Below are 23183 nucleotides of genomic sequence, written 5' to 3' on the forward strand. Positions count from 1 at the left end.
GAGATTCTTCCATTTACAGTGTTGTTCCAGAATCAGAGAGTCTCTGGCACATTTAAGAGCTTCAAGAGCTTTAAGGTTACATTAAGTCTACTTTCCAACAGGATACTGTATGTTGTTAAAAGGGTGTGTTCATATTTACACATGTATATACACACATTCCTCAGGCTGAGAGAAAACAATATCCTGTGTACATTCTTCTGAGAATAGGGTACTATTGTCAAGGTTCAAACAGATGGCTTGTCCACACATGGAAGTCAGTGCACAGTAAGCTAGGATCTGAGCTTAAAGTGCACTAGATACTCCACACTAACTCCCCATGTGGACATTCTTACTGAGCACTTTTTCCAATATGCAGAGGCAGCCAAAAAAGTGAACAGAATGTTGGGAATCATTAGGAAAGGGATAGATAATAAGACAGAATATATCCTATTGCCTCTATATAAATCCATGGAATGCCCACAGCTTGAGTACTGCGTGCAGATCTGGTCATCCCATCTCAGAAAGGATATACTGGAATTTTAAAAGGTATAGAAAAGGGCAACAAAAATGATTATGGATATGGAACAGCTTCCATAGGCGGACAGATTAATAAGACTGACTTTTCAGCTTGGAAAAGAGACAATTAAGGAGGGATATGATAGAGGTCTATAAAATGACTGGTGTGGAGAAAGGAAATAAAGAAGTGTTATTTACTCCTTTTCATAACACAAGGACTAATAGGCAGCAGGTTTAAAACAAACAAAAGGAAGTATTTCTTCACACAACACACAGTCAACCTGTGGAACACTTTACCAGAGGATGTTGTGAAGGCCAAGACTATAACAGGGTTCAAAAAAGAACTACATAAGCTCATGGAGCATAGGTCCATCAATGGCTATTAGCCATGATGGGCTGGGATGCAAAATCATGCTCTGAAGTCTCCGTAGCCTCTATTTGCCAGAAGCTGGGAATGGGTACAGGGGATGGATCACTTTATGATTATCTGTCCTGTTCATTCCCTCTGAAGCACCTGGCATTGGCCATAGTTGGAAGACAGGATACCGGGCTAGATGGACCATTGGTAGACCCAGTATGGCCGTTCTTATGAGCACTAAGAGTGCCTTTGGGCAGCTTAGCTTAATGTACTTTCAAAGTACATTAAGCTAATGTGCACAAAGGCTCTACTGGTGCACAGTAAGTGTGTGTCCACACAATGAGTTAGTGTGGAGTAGCTAGCATGTAGAGCTCCAGTGGACTTCCCCCCGCACCCCCTCAATTTGGACAAATCCCCAGTTAAAACACGGTGGCTATAAAACATATACATTTTGCCCCCCTTTTCAGACTAAGCTTTAGAGTCTTGTAACTAATAAATTTATCCAACATGGGCCAAATTCAGCCAGGTCATAAGTGAGCACAATTCCCATTAACTTCAGTCACGGCTATAAAGCCAACAGATTCATTTAGTCATCTTTCCACACTGCTGTACTCTACCCTAGCCCAAATATATATTTCTCAGATGCTACTTTTAGTAGCAGCAATTTTATGGGTAATTACATTATTTATGAAAATCATAATGGAGAGTTTTAAACATACTTTAGCAGGGATAAAAACCTGTAGGTAGCAGCCTTTTGTCATGGCTACCTGTACAACAGAAGGCATTCCAGTTAGAATCCAACTGTACTTTAAGACAGCCTATGGATTTAAATTGCCCTTTAAAGAACATACCTGGGGTCACTGGAGCAGTTAAAAGTGCCTGTCCGTATGCCAAATCTTGATACTTTCTTCACCATTTTTTCCCAATGGACTTTACCCACGAGAGGACTTCTATCATTTGCTATCACCTATTGCCAAAAGGAGGTGGGAGGGGGGGAAGCTTTAGTGCCAGAAACAAACTTAATCAACATTTCACAACATCTGCTCTCCTACAATTAAGTTAACTTTTCATGAAAACAGAAACCGGTTCATCCTCAATATTTCATTTCCTCCAAAATATACTAAAGATTTTATTCTGAAGTTTTGTCTATCCCTAGCTAAAAGATTGTGTTTGGTAAGTGAAGCTGTAACATTGGTAGTAGGAGTATTATGGTTTCTTGCCAAGAGAAAAACATGTCAGGAACATGACAACTAATACAATTATTTGCTACATGCCAAAGCTTCTAACATTTAATAGCAGCCTTGCAAAACTCATTAAAATTTACCAGCCCAGGTACAAAAATATGCTTGTTCTTTACCAGTGAGGAAAATGTTAGTGATACATTACTAACCAGTCTCTCTTTTCTCTCCCAATGAGAAACTAAAACCTACCCAAAAGAGAGTTGATCCAGAGCAAGTAGAATTATACACAGCTGCTTTAGACTACACACAACCATTACCGTATTAGACTCCCTAAAGCGATTTGCCAAAGAAGGCAATGCTGTCTAGTGATTAGATCCACAGACAGGCACCTAGGAATTTACTTCCAACTCTACCAGTGATTCACTCTATAACTGTATGTAATCACTCCATGCCTCATTTGTAACATGAAGTTCCTTCCCCCTTTGAACATGAGATTAATACTTAATTCACAGAGAAGTTCCAAGGCTTAGTTATTAATGTCTATAAAATGCTTAGAGCCTCTTTGTTTAATAATTTATTTGTGACACTTTTGATCAAACACTCATCTGACTTATCAAAACCAAGAGAGAGTTAAAAACTGCCTGCAGGCTGCTGACAGGTAATTGTAAGTTACATGATTGATCACGAATCAATCAGTATGACATTACAGTATCTACACACACTGCTTATTTTAGAAATGCTTAATATGCCCTAAAAGCTGACTGGTTGCCACTTTTTAAATGATTTCAGACTTCACTTTAAAAACTCACATTTGTCAAGTGTTTATTAAAATAAATACAGTAAAACTGGTCCCAATGATAATCTGACCTAACAATAGGAAATTTCACACACACTTCAAAAGTTGATATCTCCATCATGATTAGCCACCTTATGTTGCTCGTGCAGGTGGCTGCATAGTCACTGTGAGCAAACATTAGCACAGCTGAAACATAATTAAAGATTGGATGTTCAGAACCCCAAACCCTAAGACAGCCAGAAACACTCCTCCGTTGTATAGGGGAAAAAACAAGGCTGTGGGAAGTCCAGAGGACAAATATATTTTAACATTACATAAAAGTGAAACACTACTTCACTGTCTCTCCTATTTCCATACTGCACTATCCAGTTACTTGTAATGACAGCCAAGAAAATACAGTTACTAGTAGGCTTCAGTGTAATTTGGCTGTTTGCACTGATTGCACCATGACAGCACAATTGCATTATGTTCAAATGACAAAAAAGCTTCTCTCTTGGAACTGGTTATTTATTTGCACTAGAGAATAAACACATTATTAGTGGTTTTAAACCATGACGGATCTAGTTAAAAAACTAATTTACAACATGGTTTTGCAAAATGAAGTTTTGCTAGCACATCTTGGAATTGTGTCTTTTGCTTTGTTTTCTTTGTAAAATACTAAGATGGCAGAAGAGCCATATATTGCAGCCACTTTGCACAGTGAACACCTGCTGACATCACTAGTTCAGTGCATAGACAGGATAGGACTTTATCCTCTATGCATCACATTTCATGGAAGACGTATTCATAATCTGCAAAACGTTATCAGTTTGAATGGGAATTACTGTAATAAAATTTATATATTAGTCCATTCGTGATTTAATGTGTCAAGAGGATCCAGTATGATAAAAAAAGTACTGTGTTAACTAACAATCCCATATATATTAAAGATTATATGCATAGTCTGAGTCTAAATACAGGTGAGAAGGGTTAGTTAAGTTTACACAGTCCAGATCACTGCTATTTGTATATGGAAGAGAGAAGACAAATTGCTGTCACGTAACAACTAGTCAGGTAGAGTAGTGTGGCAACTTGGAGAGGCACAATAGTCCAGTAGTTAGGGCACTAGCTTGGGAGATGTGGATTCAATTCCATGCTCTGCCACAAACTGCCTGTGTGGCCTTGGGTAAGTCATTTAGTTTCTCTAAGCCTCGGTTCTTCTACAGAATTGAAAGGATAAGTACTTTAAAAGATGAGATGCTCAGATAGTATGATAATAGGTGCCATCTATATACTTGAAGACAGACAGGTGTTCCCACTGATAAATGAAAAACATGAAAGCAGAATTAAAGTTAGTATTGGATCATTAATTCTATTTTAATTTTAAGCAATATCTTAAAACAGTATTATTAGACATGTATATTTTTTAAAATGTTGCAATTAAAAAACCAGAATTAATTAATGTAGGAATATATAATTTGGCAACAATGTAAAATCCTGTTGATTTTGACAGGAAATTTCACAATAAAACTTGTAATGTAATATCTTTGTTGACACTGGATTAGAGTGAAAGGTCCCAAACGATTTCAAGTGAGAGTCTCATTTAAGATGTGACTCAAAATTATGGGGCGAAGGGACCAAAAAGCCTTTACGAACAGATACTTGGATGAATAAGGTATAGATTGTGACGGTGCCCCCCATAAGGCTTTATGGAAATATGCTTATTTATGTATATATAACATAACTGGAATATGTTTTACGCTACATATGCCATGTAACATATCTCTGTAAAGTTATGATCTACTGAATCTATTAATCCTATTTGTATGCATATGTCATTGTTGTATTCGAAGTTATGAATATTGGCTGTGTATTTGCTTGATTTCTAAGTAGCCTTAGTCAAGGATTTGGTCAGCTTCTTGAGAAAGGAATGTGCAAATTAAGTGCCCAATCAAGAAGCACTTAACGAACAATGGATCTTGGAATGCTCCAATCCACATAAGAAGTCTACTTGAGGACGTCCAAGGTATCATGTGACTCATGGCTGCTACCTGTAAATTCTGACAGGTTTCAGAGTAACAGCCGTGTTAGTCTGTATTCGCAAAAAGAAAAGGAGTACTTGTGGCACCTTAGAGACTAACCAATTTATTTGAGCATGAGCTGTAGCTCACGAAAGCTCATGCTCAAATAAATTGGTTAGTCTCTAAGGTGCCACAAGTACTCCTTTTCTTTTTGTAAATTCTGAGTCATGCATGGACATGTGACTGGCCCATGTGACTCCAAAACTCCATACTGTAGCTGAGATTCTACACAGGGGGAGTGAGGGGTGTCCACCCACCAGAGAAAGTCTATTTAAACCCGGGGGGGGGGGGGGGGCTCCATTTTGTCTTCAGCTGGCTAAAGAGATAGCCTCTCCACCCGCAAGGATACCTGAAAGAAACTGGAACAAAGGACAGTAACTACAGGGGGTGTGAGTGATTGCTGGACCCTGACTAGAAGGAGACTAGTTTGTAAAAGGAAGCTTACTAGAATTCCTTTAAGGGTGAGGTTTTTATCTGTATTCAGTTTTCTTAGACATAGACTTGCGTGTTCTATTTTATTTCGCTTGGTAATTCACTTTGTTCTGTCTGCTATTACTTGGAACCACTTAAATCCTACTTTCTGTATTGAATAAAATCACTATTTACTTATTAATTAACCCAGAGTATGTATTAATATCTGGGGGAGTGGGGGGGCAAACAGCTGTGCATCTCTCTCTATCAGTGTTATAGAGGGCAAACAATTTATGAGTTTACCCTGTATAAGCTTTACATGGGGTAAAACAGATTTATTTGGGGTTTGGACCCCATTGAGAGTTGGGCAACCGAGTGTTAAAGACAGGAACATTTCTTAAACTGCTTTCATTTCAAGCCTGCGGCTTTGGGACACGTGGTTCAGACCCTGGGTCTGTGCTGGAGCAGACTGGCATGTCTGGCTCAACAAGACAGGGTGCTAGAGTCCCAAACTGGCAGGGAAAGCAGGGGCAGAAGTAATCTTGGCACATCAGCTGGCAGCCCCAAGGGGGTTTCTGTGATCCAACCCGTCACATAGATGCCTAGAACATCATCAGTAGGAAGTGGCTCTCCCTCTCCCAACAAGAAAGAATCTCAGACAATTGCGCAGCCAAATGGTTTCTCCATCATTAGCTAATCAGTATAGTTGCTACTTGCTTTGCCAATTGCCCTAATCAGGATTTTTTAAAAACTATTATTATTCCACTATAAATCCCATACAAGTGTTAAAGGGTTTGATATAAACCAATGAACTTGAGGAAATTAAACACTCCTACTGTCCAGATCAGCTGCTGTGTCTACGCAACACAGAAAGATCACTCCCTTTTCCATTACTCCAGAAATACACAAACATGAGCACACCAGGGGAGCAGCCTAAATTCTAAGTTTCATTTCTGCTGTTGGTGTAAGCCAGATATCCCTCATGCTATTTCATGCAGAGTTTTTTATAGGTCATAATAATAATATCTAGTCCCTCATTAAATTTCCAAGAAGATGTGCAAACATCACAAGACATGTGAATGAAGGGTCACACAGTTGACAACTGAAGACAAGAACCGCATTTAATTATAAACTTTGGTATAGTCTCCAGTATAGTATGTCATTTTAGCATTTTTGATTTCTATAAGTTTTTCCCTCTGCACTGTAGTTACAAGACATACGATAAAAATTTTCTGTGCATTTGAGGCACAAGAGGGAGGATAAAATGCAGGAGAGGGATTAGGTATATTTTGATGCAGAAAACATTAAAATAGGATTAACTAGACAATTTTAATGTTAAATAATGCTTTCAACATATCACATACAGAATAAGGTATAATGCATGGTGATTTAAAATGTAGTACTTTATCAAGAACACAGGGTGACTAAAGTTGTTTGACTGAAATAACCCAATGTTGTTGTAGCTGTGTTGGTCTCAGGATATTAAAGACACCAAGTGGGTGAAATAATATCTTTTATTGGACCAACCAATCTGTTCTATCTTGTACCTAGCTGTGACTCTCTGAGTACATTTCCCAGACCTGAAGAAGAGCTCTGTGTAAACTCAAAAGCTTGTCTCCCCTACCAGCAGGAGTTGGTCCAATAAAAGATATTACCTCACCCACCTTGAATCTCTAAAGGAACCCAAAGCATTCTACAAACTGATACAGAGCCTACTTGGGGATCATTTCACCTATCTATGGTGAAACAGCAGCTGTTTGAAAGAAATACCAACTTAAAAGAAAAAAAGGGGACTGAACGGGCGGTCTCACACATCTGAGGAGAGTGCACTAACCACAGAGTTCTGGATATTCTGAAAAGGCCTCCTCTCAGTCTCTTACGTTAAAGCTGTTCCATTGTGGATAAATACTTAGAGTCACCAGGCCAGAAAGAGAGAGCGAGAGAGAGAGAATGATTCTGTAGTCAGGTGCTTAGGGCACCCTCTTGGATGGAGATCCAGGGACCAGTCCCCCTGCTCCAAGTACTCAAAAGTATTTATATACAGTAGAACAGCTTCTACTGGAGACTAGGAGTCCTACATCAGAATATCCCTTTGCTTAATGGTTAGAGCACTCTCCTGAGGGATGGGAAACCCCCTGTTCAAATTCTTTCCCTGCTTCTGGCAGAGGGGTGAATTGAACCTGAGTCTCCCACATCCCCGGAGAGTACTCTAACCACTGGTATAAAAGTTATAAGATGGGCACCATCATCTCCTCCCCCCTCAGATTTTGAATGGGACCTGATCTAGTAGGCAGCCTCTGAGCATACCTACTGGATCAAGGGTGACAATACGTCCTGTTTTGGTTGGAGAGTCCCTTTTTTAAGCCCTGTCCTGACTTTTTTTTGGCAAAAGCAAACAAGACAGATGCCTAGTTTTGTGTAAAAAAAAAAAAAAAAGTGGGGTGCGGATACATGTACAGGGGTGGGGGGGAGTGGTGATGCCAACCCTGCACAGGGAGAGAGGCAGGGCTCAAGTGGGGGACAGGCAGGGCTCGAGCAAGCAGCATCTCTAGTCTCAGCCTGACGCAGGGGGAAAGGCAGGGCTTGGGCGAGCAGCAACGCCAGCCCCGCATAGAGTTTGGGGTGGGGCGGGGCACCTCAGGCTAGCCTCATGCGATGTTCTGTTTTCCCTTTGGGAAATATAGTCATCCTAATCAGGCCCCATCTGAAAGTTAGGCAGACAAACATCTATCTTCCCCAGTTTGTGAAGTGCTCTGGGGCTTAAGCAGGAGATAGGTGTCTGGATCATGCATGCCCAAAGGCAAAACCTTAGGTGATTAGGGAACTTTTACAGGAAGGCTTGAATGAGTTCAGTAGAAGTCTTGTGGATTGTAGTGGACTCTAAAACTGGAACTTAGGTGCCTAAGTACCTTTGTGAATCTAGACATAAAAGACTATTTCCATTGGAAAAGATGTAAGTGATTTATAAATAACAGCCTTCTTTATTAAATGCAAGAAAAAGAGAGCACTTGATGAATTAAAAGGCAAATATAAAAGTTAAGACCTTGTGTGCAAAACACAAAAACAAGAACCTCCCAAAAACACAAAAAAAGTTTGTTGCCACATGACATTATTCAGGCAAACCAATTAAATTCAGAAAGACGTCAACATTTTACATGAATTAGAATATCCTTTGCAGCTGCCCTCTGACAGTCCTTATTTCATTCTAGCTCTGCTTATGTTTTCATAGCATAAGCTAATCAGCAGCTGAAGCCTGGAAGTTTCCTTTTCCTCTCCACATCCATGGTATAATGTTGCACAGGTATACTGTGAGGGTTTCACAACTTCCTCTGACACTTCCAGCAATGGCTACGGTCAGAGACTGGAGACCTGATCAGGTTTTTGCAGGTCCATCCATTTATGGTATATGGCAGTAGTTAAGCCACAGCCCTGACAACTATAACATCATTTAAAGAGGCATTTTATCTGTAGATGACTTGCTGTATATTTGAGAGTCATATAGTGTAACAATGATATTGGAATCACTCTCATGTCATCAGGCATGAAGAAATTCTAGAACCTGTCTGCAGAGTTGAGGCTGTAGCAGGAGGGATAAGAGGAAGCGAGAGTGCCACACACAAATCCTACATCAACATGGTTATCAATATGGTAAACTGGACTGGCCTCAGCTCTTGGCCTCAGCTCTTGGATTTACTGCTTAACCTCCTTGTCAACCAAAGAGGAAATGCCATAACATCAGGATAAAAGGAAAGAAGTGATGAGCTCATCAGCTAATACAAGAGAAAGAATGTTGCTGCTTTAGGGACTCCAAGGAAGCTCCACGCAGAAATATCAGGCACTTTGACATATGCAGTCATTGAGGAAGGCGAGATTGCTTGTATTGATGCACAGATTACCAGATTATTTTGGATGCTTTGTGTAAGAGTTCACAAAAAACCAAGGAACATAGCCACAAAATATTTGACATTTCTTTGCATACTGACTTTGATCTGTTTCTTCAAACGTTTATATTGCTGGCCGTAAACAATACACTCACAGATAAACCTGTCTTAAGTGAGCCCTCACTTGACTAGCCTTTGCACCCATCAGTTTCAGGAAAAATCTAACATCTCTGTACTTTTTCTGTGCCATTATTTATGCATGGGACAGACCCCTGGGGGCACAACAACAAACAAAAACAAAAAAAGTGTAGACCCACTATCTTATCCTCTTTCAAAACCCCGAAACCTGTCACTTTAAGACCGTCCTCAATTGTATAGACTACAAAACACTGGCAGCTGACCATGGCTGAGCATGCGATGAGCTGTGACTGTCACTCTTACTCTGCTTCATTACAGCAGCCAAAACTGACTGGAGATCCAGGGACAGTACCCCGATAGGTATCCCAGCTCCCTTCTGTTTCCCAGCAATTAGTGCAGGCAATGTGGGGGAAAGGAAGGTAGGGCAGGCATCTTCCCTGGGCACTGCCCATGAACACTGGAGTCCCTATCTTCGTTACCGATCTGTACTTAGAAGGTTAAGTCCTCTGACTATTAGCTGTCTTGTTAAATTTCCAAGCCCTACATATGTATATGGCTCAGAGTGGCCAATTAGATGGACAGAAGCAGGACAGATTGATCAGATAAGTTAGGGGAGAAAAAAAAAAAAAGTATGATATCAAGAAATTTGAGAAAGAAAGGAGAAACAGAAAATATAGGGGGGAAAGTAGAGGCCACAATGTAGAGTAAGAAATTGCGGGGGGGGGGGGGGGGGAAGAGAGTGAGAGGAGGAGGAGGAGGAACAATGAAAATAGTTCAGAAAGTCATATACCACAAGCTACTACTAGGACAAAAAATGGAGAGAAACCAAGAATGGAAAGGCGATACTACAGCTCTCTTCTTTTTATTCTGCAGGACTAGGCAAATACCATTTAGTGAATATGCTATTCAATAAGTTGCACTGGATCAAATAATTTATTCAATGATTTTTATTTTTACAGTGTTGTGACAAACTCTATAGCTGGTCAAATACCATTCAAAAATACCAGTTATAGCCAAATAATTATTTCTAATATAGTCTACTATTTGATCAGTCATAGTAATAAATAACTACATTTTTAAAATGTATTAAGTAAGCTGATGAATGCTATATTGCAATCAAATTCAGTATGCAATTGAAAGTACACAACTAATTTTATTCCTTTAAAATTGTTGTGGCTGACCTTTGGGAAGGTGCTAACACACATTTTTCATCCTGGCCAGCTGGGGGTCAAGTACATTTCCCCCATATCCTTAGCTTTGCCTATTGGGATGTTTCATAATGCATATACATAACATACAATGGCAAATTCTTACTGTACCTGGCTACATGCCAGTGCAGTGTGTACACTTAAGAACAAATATGTATTATTGTGCTATTTACTGGTTCTATATTAAATGTCTCTTACTAAACAGCATACTATAATGAAAAACTGTTTATGATCAGTATAGGAGCTCTGTCACTTCCTATCCTATCTGCTGTCGCACAGGTTAGTTCTCTCGTGCTTGTTACCTTGGAGTACCCTTCTGGGGTTTTCCTTGTACCACAGAGTCAAATGCAGTCTCTTAGCAAACTCAGATCCTACGTGTTGCTATTAGATGAACTAGTCTCCAGAAATAACTTCTCCTTTGAAGCATATTTTAGCCACGATCAAAACTAGAAAAATTTCCAATACCTGTACCAGCCAGATACCATCCTTTGTGTCTTCTACAAGCTCATAGAAGTGCATTTCACCACTGAAGTTTGTACTGGAAACTGATTCAGAGGCTTCTTCTTCCTTGAGAGCAGAATAGAGCTCACCCTCCATGAGGTCTCCTAAATAATGGACAGAAGGAAAAAAAAAATTACACTACATTTGATAACGGTTACATTAATCAAACATATTCCGACACAAAAGCCATTTCTTTGTCAGATAGTGAAGATTTTGTTGATTACATTTTACATAGCTGGGTGAAGCATCACTTCAGTCCAAGGACCATTAAAACTACTCTTAGTTTATTTTTATATGTATTCATACTGTTAACACACACACCAATTTTAGCTGTCAATAAGCCATGAAAAATGAACATTACACAGATGCATCTACATATGTAATTGGACATACTGAAAAACAAATGTATTTTCAGCCTCGTAAGTCCCTGTTGATGTTGACTGAAATTTGCAGTACTAAATTGGAAGACATCAGTTTTAGTTTTGATGTCTACTCCTTTATTTTACATGAAATTTAGTTCTACTGTGAACACAGAGATCACACAAAAGACAAATTGTTAAAACTGCCAATTTAGACAGGTTTTTAGAATTCCAAACACTATAATTAGAATTTTACTTACAATCGAATAATCTGACGTAGCTTTTACACAGCTAGCCTATGATTAAATTATTCCATTCTAAAAATTTATTTATTCATTCTATTTACAAAGTAGTAAACATTTCCTAAGAACTTCAAGCCTAGCAACATGGTTTCCTTAAAACAATGTATGTAAGCGTATTTGATCATCTCTCTTTTGTTATCTCATTTCCTTTCCCATACTCCCTTTTAGAGACATTACAAACCAGATTATATTGTTAATACCGAATAACATTGTAGCACTTACTGTATTAAACTCTCTTGAAAGTTTTTTTTTTGTAAACAAGGAAGTTGTTTCTTACAAAATGTACGAAATTGAGAATTAAAGTTGAACTCTTGGTTGTTAGAAAGCTATGAACTTCATTGAGAGACACCATCACATGATTTAAAGCCAAAAAAAAAAAATTGTGTAAAATTGTTACAAAACTTAATAGGAGTGTTTCTGTGACATTTAAAAAAAATCAGTGACAACGTTTTGTTTGGAGTTAAACATTCCCCTTCAGTGTTTGCACCCACACATTACAACGTTATGAAAGCACATGAGCCAAAAAGCAAAAGTGACAATCAACACAAGTGAAACTGACTAATCAGTTGTCACTGTTCAAACCAGGGAAGTAATAATAAATAATAATAAAAAAAGTAACTAAACAAGGTAAATGGTGAAAAGTAAGTTAGATTTTTAAAGTGTTAGTATTAACAGTACCAGCAACTAATATCAACAATTAATTTTTTTAAGTCAATGGGACCCAAATCTCTTCTCACTTTCACTGGTGTAAATTAAGAGTCAATCCATGCGAGTCTTTTTCTTTCTGCCCAAACACTCTGAAGTCCTAGCTCCCACTACTGTTGCCTCTTCTCCATCCTCCCCCTCTCCTACACCCACATCCCATTGACAATCAATTTAAAAAGCAGCAGCTAAAATTATCTTCCTTGCCTGTTACTCAGTCCACATCAGCCCTTCCTCCCAACCACATTCGCCATATCACATTCTAATTTCACATCCTCACCATCAAGGCCCTTCTACAACACCGCACTTCTTTACTGGTCTGCTCAATCCTTATGTTGCTTGCCACCTTCAAAGATGCCAACCTCATCCTTTCTCAGCTTCTCACACAACATTTCCATGCCTAATTCCTGACTGTGTTTTGTATATGTATAGAACTATAAAACAACTACACTACCCTCTCCTCAAGACCCACCTCTGAAGCAACACCTGTAAGAAACCAGTCAGATTGCTAGGTTGAGAAGCACATAGGGAAAGCTGGCACATTATTATAAAGATTAACATATTTGTTGGTATCCTTCTCTCTTCCTAGACTTGATGGACTAGATCAGTGATACTCAGACCTCAGTGTTCAGAAGCCACATTAGCAATCGACATTATCCAAAAGAGCCACAGTAGCGTGAATTCATTGTTTCTTTAATATTATATATTATTATTCTTACAGCAAAATGATGGACCAAGTATTATTATTTTATCAACTACAATGGGTTAATAACATAGTAAAAGCATCCTGATTGGCTAATAAATAAATCACCCAGTGTTTTAATATAATGTGAGGCAAAGAGCCACAGGAGATACATTAAAGAGCCACTTGCGGCTCATGAGCCTAGGCCTGAGTATCACTGGGCTAGATTCACAAAGGGTTTTAGGCACTGTGATGCGAAGCGTTGCAATGCTTAACGCCTGGGTGCCTAGGAAATTGCTGTGATTCACAAAGATAGAGTTAGATGCTCAGGCTTCCTATAACAGAGGGAGATAGGCACCTAGAAAAGCTAGAAGCCAGATTAGGAGCCATCTAAGCTAGCCAGTTGGAGGTGCATCTGTCCTAAGCCATGCCCCTCTCGGGGAGTTCCGTGCCTAAATCCATGGGCTGGAGCAAAGTGCCTATCTCTGCTTGGGATTCTCCGCTGTGAACCCTCTCCTGAGTCAAGTGCCTAAGGTATCTCTTACAAAAAGTTCAAGCTGGGGAGAAGAAGAGCTCCCTCATAACTTTTAGCCCAATGGTTATGGTATGCATCCGATGAAGTGAGCTGTTGCTCACGAAAGCTCATGCTCAAATAAATTGGTTAGTCTCTAAGGTGCCACAAGTACTCCTTTTCTTTTTGCGAATACAGACTAACACGGCTGTTACTCTGAAACCTGGTATTTACCTGGTATGTTATGACCCTGTGGTTCGATTCCCCCTCCCCCCCCACTGCCTGATAGCAGTGGTGCCTGATCTGCCACTTGCTGTTCCAGTTTGGATAAGTAATTAAAGAGTCATTGGGCAAGCGAGAGACAGAGTGCACACAAGTGTGTAAATAGACAATACTGTACATAGAAACAACCTGAACTTAAAACAGAAATCAATACAGGTGACTTTAAATCTTATTAAAAGATGTATAATCTGTTTGGCCCATACAAGGTTGTACTTAGGTTTGTGTGGCCCTCCTGTGTAATAAATTTGGGCACCACTGCCCTAACCATGGGCTAAAATTTATGTGGGAACACCTCTGACCATCATGGGCCATTTTAAGTGCAGTTAGATATGCTAAGAGCACACCAACCAGATCAGGCCCCACAGGTGAGTTAGGCAGAGGAGCATTTTTCTTCCCTCAGCTAATTAATTGCACTAGGCCTCGGGCGCCCAGACATCTAGAATGAAGCACCAGCGTACATTCCCAGAGGCAGAAACATAGGCACCCAGGGAAATCTTTTCCAGCAAAAATGTGAGTGCTGAGTGAGTTTAGGCACCTACAGGGCTAGGTGGCAGTGGAGCAGAAATTTTGTAAATACCAGTGGTATCTGGATTTACACACCTAAAGTGGCAGTTAGATGCTTAAGTCCCTTTGTGAATCTAGCACCATAGGTCACTTCTCTTTTTAGATAGCAGGCTCTTTGGCACAGGAGTTAGTTACATATCTGTGCTATGTGCTGCATAAACACGCACATAAGAATGTTGGTCCTAATTGGGGTCTTTGAGCACTATGGTAATATAAATGGTAAGTTAGAGGAGTTCCACCAGGGCAAGACCAGTGTGACCAAAATTAGGCCCATAACAGCGTCCTTTTAAAAAGTTAATATTCTGGCCTATGTAGTTACAGTGCTGAGGGCTAGAGTAACCAGGAGGATGCAGAGTGGGAGGGGAAAAAAACGTTTGACTTTTAGAAGCTAAGCTCAGAGTAACAGCCGTGTTAGTCTGTATTTGCAAAAAGAAAAGGAGTACTTGTGGCACCTTAGAGACTAACCAGTTTATTTGAGCATAAGCTTTCGTGAGCTACAGCTCAGCATCCGATGAAGTGACCTGTAGCTCACGAAAGCTTATGCTCAAATAAACTGGTTAGTCTCTAAGGTGCCACAAGTCCTCCTTTTCTTTTTAGGAAGCAAAGCTGACAGCATACTTCCTACTGTGCAAACATAATCTAACATTCAGATTCAATCCCCCTCAGCAACTCAGACTAACTTCTCTAAAATAGTCCCTTTCCTGCTTGCTCAGTAACTAGTCTATTGAATATAGAAGGTCTATTTTCTTGATAGATGGTAGAATATGATATTCACATTTACAACTTCTGTTAGAAATTTAATGTATTTTACAGTTCTACAGCTTTTTGAATGATCTCTTACATTTATCACACTAATATTTTATTATTTGGTCTACCAAGACAACTGGTTATTTATTTAAATTCTGCTTGGAGAGCTGTTAACTCATAAAGGTGGACATAAGGTTGAGAAACAGAGACATGTATTGTATATAACATTTGACAAGACCTGCAAAACTGAGGCTCTGTCCCCTCACAGTAAGCATATCATGATACTTTGCATAAAAGTAGCATTTGTCCGGATGTCCTTGGCCAAAATTTCCCCCCTCCCACAATACTATAGTAAGGCATACCCTGTGCCAGCTGGCTGCTGTCCTATACTCCAGAGGTGGCTGCATTTCAGTAGTGCTGTATGTACAATCTGGAAAGCACTTTAGGACCCTTCCGTATGAAAGCTGCTATTAGAAATGTAAGATTATTACAACTGAGATGATTTTGTTCCCCAATAAGCTCTTAATGTGTATTAAGGTTTTTTTTAAAATCAAGCGTTCAAAGATTTTTAACTAAAGAAAACCATTCCTAGGCAAAAAACCAGCAAACGTCTAAACGTTAATGGGTGAAATATCTTCTTACATGATCTCTTACCTGACTTCTCCACCAGCTCCCTGACATCTTTCTTTTCCGGCAGCCCAGAGTACCCAAGCCCCCTGCACTCCAAAATGGTCTTCAGCTTCTTGAAGCTCAGGGCCACCGGGTCCACCAACTGGGTGGCAAAGAAGCCAGTCTCATACCAGACAATGGCCTCAAAAAACCTGGCCAGGACAAACAGGACCAGAAAATAGAGAAGCAAGAAAAACAGCTTCAGCCACATCTTTCCTCTCTCTGTGTGTGTGACTCTCTGCAGAGAGAGCCAATCCTAGGAGAGAGAGAAAGAGAGAGATCCCAATGGAGGAGACAGGGGGAAGGAGCGAATTATTCAGACCAATAACCCCACTGCTGCCGCCGCCTGGATCCTCCTCCTCCTCGCCCCTGGCTTCTGGGCCCTCTCCTTGCTGCCCTGGTCCCCAGTCAGGTGTTGGGGGGAGAGAAAGGAGGTCTCAGGGGTGTTGCCAAGTTGGCCGGGGGAGGGGGCTGAGCCCCCAGTGAGGCCGGGGAGGGGAGGGGAAGAAGCTGATCTGTGTGCGGGGGATTTGGAGAGGAGACGCCTCCCCTCGGGGACTCCCCGGGCTGAACGGTCAGCGGGCCGAGGCGCTGGGCCTGGCGCCGGCCTGCGAAATCCACGTCCCGGCCTCCCGCGCCCGGCCGCCGCCTGGCCCCAGCGGCGCCCGAGCCGCCGGCCGAGCCATAACAAGTGACGTCGCAGCCGGGGACAGCCGGGGAGGGGGCAAAGGGCAGCGGGGAGGGGGCACCTCGGGCACCGCCCCCTCCCTGTTTCCGCCCGCCCCAGGGCCCCGGACACTTAGTTCCCTCCCCCCGATCTCTTCCCCGGCCCCTAATCCCCCCTCCCCCCTATCCCGGGCCCCGGACACTTAGTTCCCCCCCACATCTCTTCCCCGGCCCCTAATCCCCCTCCCCCACATCCCCGGCCCCGGACACTTATCCCCCCCCATCTCTTCCCCGGCCCCTAATCCCCCTCCCCCACATCCCGGGCCCCGGACACTTAGTTCCCCCCCACATCTCTTCCCCGGCCCCTAATCCCCCTCCCCCACATCCCCGGCCCCGGACACTTATCCCCCCCCATCTCTTCCCCGGCCCCTAATCCCCCTCCCCCACATCCCCGGCCCCGGACACTTATCCCCCCACATCTCTTCCCCGGCCCCTAATCCCCCTCCCCCACATCCCCGGCCCCGGACACTTATCCCCCCCCATCTCTTCCCCGGCCCCTAATCCCCCTCCCCCACATCCCCGGCCCCGGACACTTATCCCCCCACATCTCTTCCCCGGCCCCTAATCCCCCTCCCCCACATCCCCGGCCCCGGACACTTATCCCCCCCACATCTCTTCCCCGGCCCCTAATCCCCCTCCCCCACATCCCCGGCCCCGGACACTTATCCCCCCCCCATCTCTTCCCCGGCCCCTAATCCCCCTCCCCGGCCCCGGACACTTATCCCCCCCATCTCTTCCCCGGCCCCTAATCCCCCCTCCCCCCTATCCCGGGCCCAGGACACTTATCCCCCCCCATCTCTTCCCCGGCCCCTAATCCCCCCTCCCCCACATCCCGGGCCCCGGACATTTATCCCCCCCCCCATCTCTTCCCCGGCCCCTAATCCCCCTCCCCCACATCCCCGGCCCCGGACACTTATCCCCCCACATCTCTTCCCCGGCCCCTAATCCCCCTCCCCCACATCCCGGGCCCCGGACACTTATCCCCCCCCATCTCTTCCCCGGCCCCTAATCCCCCTCCCCCCTATCCCGGGCCCAGGACACTTATCCCCCCCATCTCTTCCCCGGCCCCTAATCCTCCCTCCCCCCCATTCCCGGGCCCAGGACACTTAGTTCCCCCCCACATCTCTTCCCCGGCCCCTAATCCCCCTCCCCCACATCCCGGGCCCCGGACATTTATCCCCCCCACATCTCTTCCCCGGCCCCTAATCCTCCCTCCCCCCCATTCCCGGGCCCAGGACACTTAGTTCCCCCCCACATCTCTTCCCCGGCCCCTAATCCCCCTCCCCCACATCCCCGGCCCCGGACACTTATCCCCTCCATCTCTTCCCCGGCCCCTAATCCCCCCTCCCCCACATCCCGGGCCCCGGACACTTATCCCCCCCCCATCTCTTCCCCGGCCCCTAATCCTCCCTCCCCCCCATTCCCGGGCCCAGGACACTTAGTTCCCCCCCACATCTCTTCCCCGGCCCCTAATCCCCCTCCCCCACATCCCGGGCCCCGGACACTTATCCCCCCCCATCTCTTCCCCGGCCCCTAATCCCCCTCCCCCCCCATTCCCGGGCCCAGGACACTTAGTTCCCCCCCACATCTCTTCCCCGGCCCCTAATCCCCCTCCCCCACATCCCGGGCCCCGGACACTTATCCCCCCCCATCTCTTCCCCGGCCCCTAATCCCCCTCCCCCACATCCCGGGCCCCGGACACTTATCCCCCCCCATCTCTTCCCCGGCCCCTAATCCCCCTCCCCCCCATTCCCGGGCCCCGGACACTTATCCCCCCATCTCTTCCCCAGCCCCGGATACTCATTCCTCATTCACCCCCCCCCCATCTCTTCCCCGGACACATGCCCCCCAGGGAATGATCCTCCCCCCCATATCCTGTGACTGGGATTATCATGTGCTAAAGCACAGGGGCAGCAGAGCGTTTACCTCAGCCCGCCGCTCCCGGGCTCCCTGTGGGACCGAGTCGCCCCCACCCAAGCGAGCCGAGGCGGCAGCGGGAGAGGCTGAGGCGTGGGGCAGGCATGGTTTTAGCACCCCGAGCCGGGCTTTTTCATAACCGCGTTGGCGAGTCCGCAGCATCCCTCCCCCACCCCGGCCCTGCTGTGAAGGGCTGACACCCCACGAACAAGGGAGCTCCAGGGCAAGTGAACTGGGGTGTAACCCGAGGAGCCCGGTCCTTCCTGCTGACAGCGGCTGCTCCACCTGTGTGCAAGCCAGGCAGCTGCCTAGGGCTGCAGGTTTGACCCGGCCACCCCTCTGTCATGATGGAGAGGTGGCTGGGTCAAATTTGGGTGGCCTTGTAACCCCATGGGCCAGGTCACAATGCCACTTACTCAAATATGGCCCGGCTGCTCCCCCATCATGACAGGGGGAGGGCAAATCTGCTGCCCCTTTGTGAGGAGGAGCGGCTCCAAATGCAGTTTTGCCTAGGATGGCAGATTGTCTTGTGGGGCCTCTGTCGGTGGAGATTCATGTGTGCTCCCCCCTTAACTCACATGATTTATTCCTCTCACCCAAAGTGATAACAAGCAACCCAAATGCTGCTGCTCCCCAGGATCAGGCCCTAAGTGCTTCCAGAGAGATGAACCCCCCCTCACCCTCCTGTGCCTTGCCAGAGCTGGAGTTTAATTTATGTGCTCAGTTGGATGTTAATGGTAAATTCTATGGTGGGGGGGGGAGAAAACCTGGATTTGTGCTGGAAATGGCCCAACTTGATTATCATACACATTGTAAGGAGAGTGATCACTTTAGATAAGCTATTACCAGCAGGAGAGTGGGGTGGGGGGAGAGAAAACCTTTTGTAGTGGTAAACACCAATTTTTTCATGCTTTGTGTGTATAAAAAGATCTTCTATACTTTCCACAGTATGCATCTAATGAAGTGAGCTGTAGCTCAGGAAAGCTTATGCTCAAATAAATTGGTTAGTCTCTAAGGCGCCACAAGTCCTCCTTTTCTTTTTGCGAATACAGACTAACAGGGCTGTTACTCTGAAACCTGTCTATGGTGACTGACTATAGACTTTTTAATAGTTTTGACATTTTAATGTTTAAGACTTTTTTTATTAACTGAAATGTTCAAAATTGCAGGAAATTGGGGGCGGGGGAGGCATCAGATAGTAATTATTTAATGATTGTAGGCATTGAGATTCAAAAAGTAAAAGCTTTATAACCATTAAAACACAAATTGTCAACATCACATGCCAAAATATACAAAGTAGATATCCTTAAATCAAACTCTAATAAGTTCGCAAGCAGCATTTTTCTTACATTGCCTATTTGTTACATTTCAATTACCAATTTTGTCATTTTTGTGTGTGGATGATGAAATTGACATTTACCAATAAAAATGTAATCTTTGCACACTGAACTATAGAAAAGCCAAGCAGAGTTAGATCAGTTGGTCAGGCAGCTTAGGCCCCCGATTTAAGATTTGTATGAAAAGAAAAGCGTCACAAAACCACAGCACTGATATGTGTCCCATTCGTAACTCTTGTCCAACAAGCCACACGAAATCTGACCGTAAGTATTGAAGTTCCTACAGCTAAAGCGTAGCTGGGACTGCGACTGCACAAGCATCTCTCCCCACAGTGCCAGCAGATCCAACAATTCAGGTGTGCTCCAAGTGGGAGAGCATTTGCTGCATGGAGCCCCCATGGTCAGCTGGGAAGATGCATTCAGCTGTCCACAGGGAGCAAACAGGAAGTGGAATTTCAAAAAGTATTGGGCCTTAAAAGGGGGAAGGGTGGATACCTTTGTACCTAGGTGCAGTGCAGCAAAGTTCGAACTGCTGACCAGTTGTCACGATGGGCATTGTGGGACACCTCATGGAGGCCAATTAGAGCAACATAACCAAAGGCGGTGTCTACACTGACACTTAGTTGATATAACTTTGCTGCAAAAAGCTCTATGCTTCTCAGCGAAGTGGTTTTATTTTGTTGGCAAAGCAGAAGAGTTTTCTTGCTAGAAGAAGCATTGCAGTGGTACACCTCCACTGTTTTGTCGATGAAAGCTGACTTTTGTTGACAAAACTGTGTAATGTAGACAAGGCCTAAGGCTCCTTAATAATAGCAGGGCCTACAGAAAAACAAGTCTAGCAATATGCCTCAGCTGTCTCAGGACACAAGCTCAACCTAATTTCTGGTGCATGTTAGTTCACAGCCAGGGCCCCTTCACTGAGAACACCATAGATACCATTCCCCAAATTTGAACATGGCTACTCTTATCCTCCGTGTACTTGCTGAGTAGAGTTCCGATCGTCAAGAGTGACAAGGTAATTGATTTTAGTGGTAGCTGGTCACAAGCTGAGCCTTTTGGCTTTATCAACTTTGCTCCCTATATTGAAAGTCATAGTCCCTTATTCTTACGATGTACATTTGTGAAGGGGTAGTGAAGAGTAAAGATTTGAAGGATGAACCATATAGCTCCAATACTGGACAGTTAAGGACAAACTGATTTTAGGAGGTAGTTTTGCTCAATACCGAGTCACATGGGGGAAGACCAGCTTGAACAGAACGTACCCAGGGATCAGTTGGTATTTTAAAGTTAATCTATGAGAGGGAGGGGTCGTAATGCTCTCCCATTTCTTCATAATATGTCACAGTACACAAAACTTTATCAAGCTGACAAATGTGAGGCATAATTTCTGGGTCTCTGTCAAATCTTCCATGCACTAAGGGTCCTTCTAAATAATGAGAAAGTGACTCACTGCTGTAATGACCACTAACAGGACCAGCCCACCATGTGCTGAAAACTGTTTGGCTACTAGCATAGATAGGTCCAAAATGTAATTTACAGCATTACAAAAAGCATGTTCAACATCACCTGCCGTCAGGCCCCTAACAGATTCTTTGTACCCGTGCTGCAACCCTCTTCTCCTTTAAATCCCTCTTAAAGATCTACTTCTTCTGAGACACATACAAGAACCTAGCTGACTAATTCCTATATATTTATTTAAAGTGAGCACCTCAGACATACATGGAGTGATGGGTGGGAGGAACCTACCATGTTTAATTTCAGTTAAAAGTTTGTTCAGGATTTTTAATAAGCAGTGGACTTATCATATGAATACTTTGCTCATATGTTGTATCCCTCACTGCTTTTATGTTTTTAGGGTGTATGCTTTTCAGGGTAGGGGCTGTTCAGCTCCTCCTCAGTTTGGAAAGCACATAGCAATAATTAAAATAAAAGTCCACACAGCAAAACTGTTTAATGTCAATTAAGCAAGGTGTGGTAGGGGCACATAGACAATACTTGTCTCTAATATGGCATTTCCTATTGTCAATGGACTAAGTGAAGCAGAACAGCATTGCCTTTGCCAAGAGCCTCAAAAGTTAGTCCCAACATTTCCCACACACTGTTGACTGTGGTTTTTGGTTAAAATAATTTCTTTAAGCTTGTTGTTCAACTTTCTGGCAGTTCATATGTATTCACATGCTGATATTTTGGCAAGCAAACCAAAACATGAAACTCTGGAATATGACTGTCCTAATAGTAAGGACACAAACATCACTACTTTTTAAAATTTGATTTTCTATCAATGCTCAGTGGTAGACTGGGCAGCAAGGTAACTGACTGAGACTTTCACAGCAAAGAAGTGGAGACTACCGATGTTTCTCTGTATAAGAGGGGCCTGTGAATCAGACTGGAATCTGGCTTAGCATCAGTAGTTGAAAGGCTCCCCACAACACTTCTGCCTCAACTCCATTTTGCACCTAGGTGGCCCAGTTAGGGGAACTGGGGCAGGAGGAGCCCTTGAAGTACAGAGATATGAGCAGATAGACTAGGCTGTATCCCCCATCATATTAGGTTAGGCCTTGTATACACTACAAAGTTTTGTTGGCAAAAGCTGGCTTTTGCCGACAAAACAGGGGAGGTGTACACACTACAAAGCTACTTTTAGCAGCAAAACTCTGCTGTTTTACAGACAAAATAAGACCACCTCAACAAGAGGCATAAAGCTTTTTGTGGCAAAATTAAAGCAACAGAGCATCAGTGTAGACACTGCTGTTTGTTTAGTTGACATAACTGGCTTCCACAAGTATCCCTCAGTGCCTGCCACCACTATTCCACAGTGCCTGCCATGACCGCTTGGCTCATTGTTTTGATCTCTGCTGCTCCGTAGGCATGTGCCCCTCCCCTCTCACAGCTCCAGGAAGTATCTGACAGCTGTGCATGCTGCACCCTTTGGGGAAACAAAGAGCAAATCATTGATGTGGAATGCTCCTGTTCTACCCTCCATGCACTAGGAACACAGCAGCAGGCAGACTGCTACTGCAGGGACAGGACTGCTGTGCTACTTTGACATATTCCTCAAGAGGAAGAGCTCACAGAGCTGCTCAGAATGCCGCTGTGGCAGAACTTGGAGAGAATCACAGAACCATAGGCAGGCAGAGTAGGCTGCTGCAGGAGAGAGTGCTGTGCCAAGCAGAGCTGGGGGCTGATGTGGGGTGGTGGCGTCCACCTTTCCCTGCCTCAGGATAAGTCAACCTGCTGTCTCCCTTGCCTCAGACACACCGCTCTGCTCTCCCTCCCCCACACTCTTCATCTGAAAAAGCAGCTGACAATCTACTAGAATGCCCCTGGAACAATGGGATTGAGAAACCTTCATCATA

At 43.9% G+C, this 23183-nt stretch overlaps 1 protein-coding gene across 8 annotated transcripts in view; it reads right to left on the reverse strand.

Annotated features, from left to right (window-relative positions):
- Nucleotides 1-16425, reverse strand: part of LOC140910851 (charged multivesicular body protein 3) — a 54984-nt gene extending 38559 nt beyond the window's left edge. For 3 of the 8 annotated variants that reach the window (XR_012158771.1, XM_073342874.1, XM_073342881.1), the window contains exons 1-3: nucleotides 15833-16425; nucleotides 10994-11133; nucleotides 1705-1820 (exon numbers count right to left, since the gene is read on the reverse strand). Coding sequence is in view for 7 of the 8 variants with exons in the window: in XM_073342874.1 (XP_073198975.1) it covers nucleotides 1705-1820; nucleotides 10994-11133; nucleotides 15833-16058 (482 nt within the window). In the remaining variant the exon portion in view is untranslated. Of the gene's footprint in view, nucleotides 1-1704; nucleotides 1821-4053; nucleotides 4128-10993; nucleotides 11134-15832 lie in introns of those variants that run through there. The other 5 variants (XM_073342884.1, XM_073342882.1, XM_073342883.1 and 2 more) reach the window with 4 other exon arrangements.
- Between the last annotated feature and the right edge of the window lie 6758 nt (nucleotides 16426-23183).

The sequence above is a fragment of the Lepidochelys kempii genome, chromosome 4 (assembly GCF_965140265.1).
Source record: "Lepidochelys kempii isolate rLepKem1 chromosome 4, rLepKem1.hap2, whole genome shotgun sequence".
NCBI classification, from domain to species: domain Eukaryota; kingdom Metazoa; phylum Chordata; order Testudines; family Cheloniidae; genus Lepidochelys; species Lepidochelys kempii.